This window comes from Panicum virgatum, chromosome 2N, assembly GCF_016808335.1.
Source record: "Panicum virgatum strain AP13 chromosome 2N, P.virgatum_v5, whole genome shotgun sequence".
Lineage (NCBI taxonomy): Eukaryota > Viridiplantae > Streptophyta > Magnoliopsida > Poales > Poaceae > Panicum > Panicum virgatum.
In genome coordinates this window covers 44,008,959-44,013,873 of record NC_053146.1, presented here as the reverse complement: position 1 = coordinate 44,013,873, position 4,915 = coordinate 44,008,959, and the positions used below count along the sequence as shown (strand labels likewise).

At 59.8% G+C, this 4,915-nt stretch overlaps 1 protein-coding gene across 1 annotated transcript; it reads left to right on the top strand.

Moving 5' to 3' along the window:
• The first annotated feature begins 2,328 nt into the window (after positions 1-2,328).
• Positions 2,329-4,915, top strand: LOC120660605 (probable inactive receptor kinase RLK902). The gene has a single exon (XM_039939192.1). It carries the CDS (start codon positions 2,671-2,673, stop codon positions 4,621-4,623), a length of 1,953 nt encoding a protein of 650 aa, XP_039795126.1. The 5' UTR covers positions 2,329-2,670; the 3' UTR covers positions 4,624-4,915.

Below are 4,915 nucleotides of genomic sequence, written 5' to 3'. Positions count from 1 at the left end.
AGGAAATGCAGGAAAATGTTTTGAGAAGGCAACAAGAGTGTGGGGAAAAAAAAGAAATCCAAAGTTGCCAAAAAGGTCAAAAGAAATTTGTTTGGAAAAGGACGCTGCAGGGCGGTTCCATGTCACTGGTGCAAGTTGGGAGCTGCATTAAATTAAAGCTAACAATGTCGGTTATGCTTAGTAATTGCTGCTATAAGCGACCACTGTGCTTTGTACTCCGACGCTCCCTTTTCAGAAGCCACTTTTTGTCGATGTAGCCGCGTCGTCTTCACTTTTTTGGTTAGCTTGTAGCTCTCATGCGGCCGCTCTACGTGACGGGTTCTGTTGCTTCTTCCACATGACTCGCGTTACTCGGTTTCCCTATTGATACTGTACATCCCCTTTCACACACAAAATACAGGTGCTTTTACATTTGTTTTAATTTTGTAATTTGGACAGGGACACATTTTGAAACATAAATTGTTTAATGGTCCCTCCATCCTGAAATATAAAGTATCCAAACATTTAAAATAATGTATCTTCAAAAATAAATAAATCTAGACACATTTGGATTGCTTTTCATCTAATTCAACTAGGAGTCTCGATATAATTAGTTTGGCTATAGGAGGATCAGTCTGGGGTGGCAACTTCATTAATCTTCAGACCTATGGGTCCAGTCTTTCAATGGTCCTCATAAAAGTAGTAGGTCTGTGTACTCTATGAGCACGTGTGTTATGTTGTCACGTCCCTAGGCCGTGTTTAGATCTATGGCCCAAAATTTTTTAGAAAAGAATCTTGGTAATTTAGAATACTAATTGAAGTCTATTTACAAAATTTTTTGCACAGATGGGTTGCAAATCGCGAGAGGAATCTAATGATGATAATTAATCTATAATTAGCAGATAGTTACTGTAGCATCACTGTTATAAATCATGGATTGAGTAGGCTCATTAGATTCGTCTCGCGATTTACAGTCCATCCGTGAAATTTTTTTTATAAATAGACTTTATTTAGTACTCCATGCATATGTCCAAACATTCGATGTGATGTTTTTTAGTGTAAAAATTTTAAATCTAAACAGACCCATAGTTGTGTTATGTTCCGCTAAAAATAAAGAAAAAAAATATGTGTCAGGATCGGAGGCTAGAGGCTGGGTTAGTCTTCAGCCCTTGAGGCTCATTTTGGAACCTTAAGTGGAAGTTAGATTATCTCTATAATACGTCTGCCGGCGACACCCTCTTTCCCAGCGAGGTGCGCTGTCTAGGATTCCAACACAGACCCTCCTCTTTTCAGAGGTTGTACTTGTATGTGTTGAGGACACCAGGGAAATGGCACGGTTAAGATGATTCGGCCCGGCGTGCAGCTTTTTTCACACGCCGGCTCAAACTGGAATGCCTGATTTGATTTGGGCCGCTTCACTTGCGTCGGCCCAATTTGGTGTGCCGCCCTTTTGGGCTTTGACGTCTTCCTCTCGACTCGTGTCCAAGTCATTAATTGTCAGTTCGTCACTGACCGTTGACCGCTTGCCGCACGACGCAGCCAAGGCAGGCAGCTACGTCCTCCCTTGTCGGCGCCAGGCGCCAGGCGCCAGGCGCCAGGCGGCCGGGCGCGCCAGTCCGGCGGCGTAGATGCGCGGGTACACAGAGCGACACGCGTACGCCAGGCTCTGCCTCGCCGTCGCCGTCAGGCGCCGGCCGTCCGACTCCCACCGCGCCAGCAGCGACCAGCCAGCCGCATGCAACTCCGACGCGTCTCCCTGTGGTAGTATCTCCAGCCGGCGCGTCGCCGCAGTCAACTCTCGTACGCGACGAGCCCGTGTGCCGTGACCAATAAACCCCCCGGCCGAGGAGGCGTTCCGCGTGCGCACGCGCGACCGGCCGGAGCAAGGCGCGCCGCTCGTCGCCAGGCAGAGCCGCCGGAGATCCGGCCGCGCCGGCCCGAGCGAAACACTGGCTGGCTACGTCCACGAGCCGAGCACGCCCCATCACGTTCCCTCCCGGCCCGTCCCGTCCCATGTGGATGACGACGAGATGCGAGCGCCGTGCCGCTGACTCTCCCCCGGCACGTCCGCACACGTCCTGCCGTGTGCCGTGGAAACGTAGCCGCAGTATCATGCACGCACATGGAAATTTTAATCCGCCAATGAGGGGGAGACGGACTGATCGGCAGCTCAGTACTACTAGTACTCCACGAGGAAAAAACCTCGCCGACCTCTTCGTGCCGCGGACGCCGTCCTCTCGTCGCCCCCCTGTGGCTACGCCTGCGAGCGAGTCCAGGCCACTCCTCCGAGACGTCCAAATGGAAAGCGCCCCCCGCCGCGGCCGTGCTTCCTAAGCCAAGCCCCTGATGAGCTGCAATCATCTACAGAACAGAATCCATCCGTCGCCCCGACGAGCTGTATCGCGTCGATCAATTTAAACGCGCATTCGCGGATCGCGCGTCTCGTCCGCAACGGCCCCGGCCGCTACCTTCCACCCTCCACGTCCCTGTCACCACTCACCGCCGTCGCGGCCAGGCCAGTTCCTGTACTAGAGCTATATCAGCTCCGTGCCCACGGGCTCCTCTTCGCTCGGCTGATTCTCCCTGTCGCGGGGCGCTCTGGGCAGACGTTCCGCCGGCCCGCTGTACCGTAGCTCCGCTCCGCCCTCTCGCGCCGGTCCTCGCCGTGCTGCACTCGCGTCGTCGGCCGCAATGCGGCGGGCGCCGGGCGCTGGTGGCGGGGCCTCCCTCGCCCGCCTCGCCGTCGCGCTGTGCTGCGCCGCGCTCGCGCCCCGCGCCGCGGCGGACCTCGCGGCGGACCGGGCGGCGCTGCTCGCGTTCCGGGCCGCGGTGGGGCCGCGGCTCCCGTGGGACGCGTCCGCGGCGTCCCCCTGCGGGTGGCGCGGCGTCGGGTGCGACCGCGCGGGCTCGCGCGTCGTCGCGCTGAAGCTCCCGGGGGCCAGCCTCGCCGGCGCGGTGCCGCCCGGGACTCTCGGGAACCTGACGGCGCTGCGGACGCTGTCGCTCCGCCTCAACGCGCTGTCCGGCGGGATCCCCGCCGACATCGGGGGCTGCGCGGAGCTCAGGTACCTCTACCTCCACGGCAACCGGTTCGAGGGCGGGATACCGGAGGGCTTCTTCGGGCTAAGCTTGCTGCAGCGGCTGGTCCTCTCCGGCAACCAGATTTCCGGCGGGGTCTCGCCGGAGTTCAACAAGCTCGCCCGGCTCGCTACTCTGTATTTGCAGAACAACAGACTAAACGGCACGCTACCGGCGGGCCTTGACCTCCCGAAGCTTCAGCTGTTCAACATGTCGGACAACGGCAATCTCACCGGCCCTGTGCCCGCGTCGCTCGCCAGGATGCCGGCGAGCGCCTTCGCTGGGACAGCCCTCTGTGGTGGCCCTCTAAGCCCATGCACAACCCCTCCGCCGCCGCCGTCTCCATCACCCCCGCCACCGGCCCCTACTGACGGTAGCAAGAGCGGAAAGCTCTCCATTGGTGCGATCGCCGGCATTGCTGCGGGTGCCGCCGTGGCGTTATTGGTTTCGATCGGCGTGATCTTCTTACTCTGCTCCCGGTGCCAGAGGACAAAGGCTGACAGGTCCGCGGCCATGGCGGCCGACGCCGACGTGGACGGTTCTCCGATGTCGGTCACCGTGGCGAGCATGGACAAGAGCTCCACGAAGCGGTCCTCGCATGCCCCGGCCGGCAACGCCAAGAAGCTGGTGTTCCTGGGAGCCGCGCCGGACACGCCGTACGACGTGGAGTCGCTGCTGCACTCGTCGGCCGAGGTGGTCGGGAAGGGCTGGCTGGGCACGACGTACCGCGCGACGCTCGAGGGCGGCGCCGCCACCGTGGCCGTGAAGCGTCTCCGGTCGGCGCCCATCCCCGAGCGCGAGTTCCGCGACAGGGTGGCCGCGCTCGGCGCGCTCCGGCACGAGAACCTGGTGCCGCTCCGCGCCTACTTCTACAGCCGGGAGGAGAAGCTCCTCGTCTACGACTTCGTCGGCGCCGGCAGCCTCTGCTCCCTCCTCCACGGCAGCCGGAGCGGCGCGAGCCCCGCGCGGATCGACTTCACCTCCCGGGCCCGGATCGCGCTGGCGGCCGCGCGCGGCGTCGCGTTCGTCCACGGCACCGGCGCCCGCTCGTGCCACGGCAACATCAAGTCGTCCAACGTCCTCGTGACCGACGCGCGCAACGGCGCCTACGTGACCGACCACGGCCTCGTCCAGCTCGTCGGCGCGCACGTGCCGCTCAAGCGCGTCACCGGGTACCGCGCCCCGGAGGTGACCGACCGGCGCAGGGCGTCGCAGGAGGCGGACGTGTACAGCTTCGGCGTGCTGCTGCTGGAGCTGCTCACGGGGAAGCCGCCGGTAAACTCGGTGCCCGGGAGCAGCGACGACGGCGTGGACCTGCCGCGGTGGGTGCGCACGGTGGTGCAGGAGGAGTGGACGGCCGAGGTGTTCGACGCCAGCATCGCCGTCGAGGAGCGCGTCGAGGAGGAGATGATGCGGCTGCTGCAGCTCGCCACGGAGTGCGCCGAGGACGAGCCTGACCGGCGGCCTCCGATGGCCGAGGTGGCCGCGAGGATCGAGCACATTGTCGACAGCGCGCTCCGGAAGATGGACACGGAGGAGGACGATTTCCATAGCATTTCTCCGTGACCTGTTGGCGCGGTTATTTTCGAAACTTGGATGCACATTGTGCAGCGATGATGTTAATCGATCTTCAACATGTTCATAGCATTTGTTTCATCGTTTTTTTAGTTCACTGAGCATTGTTTCTCTGTGAAGGCATGCTACAATTGCCATCGTGGCAGCACTGGCACACTATGTTCGCACCAACTAGCCTTGTTTAGAACAAGTGGAAATCTTGCGTTTCATATGCTAAGATCAGAACCTGTATTTTGACGCTGAGGTCAGCCGTCTGCATAAGAGATTCCGCTTCTGTTTGGCA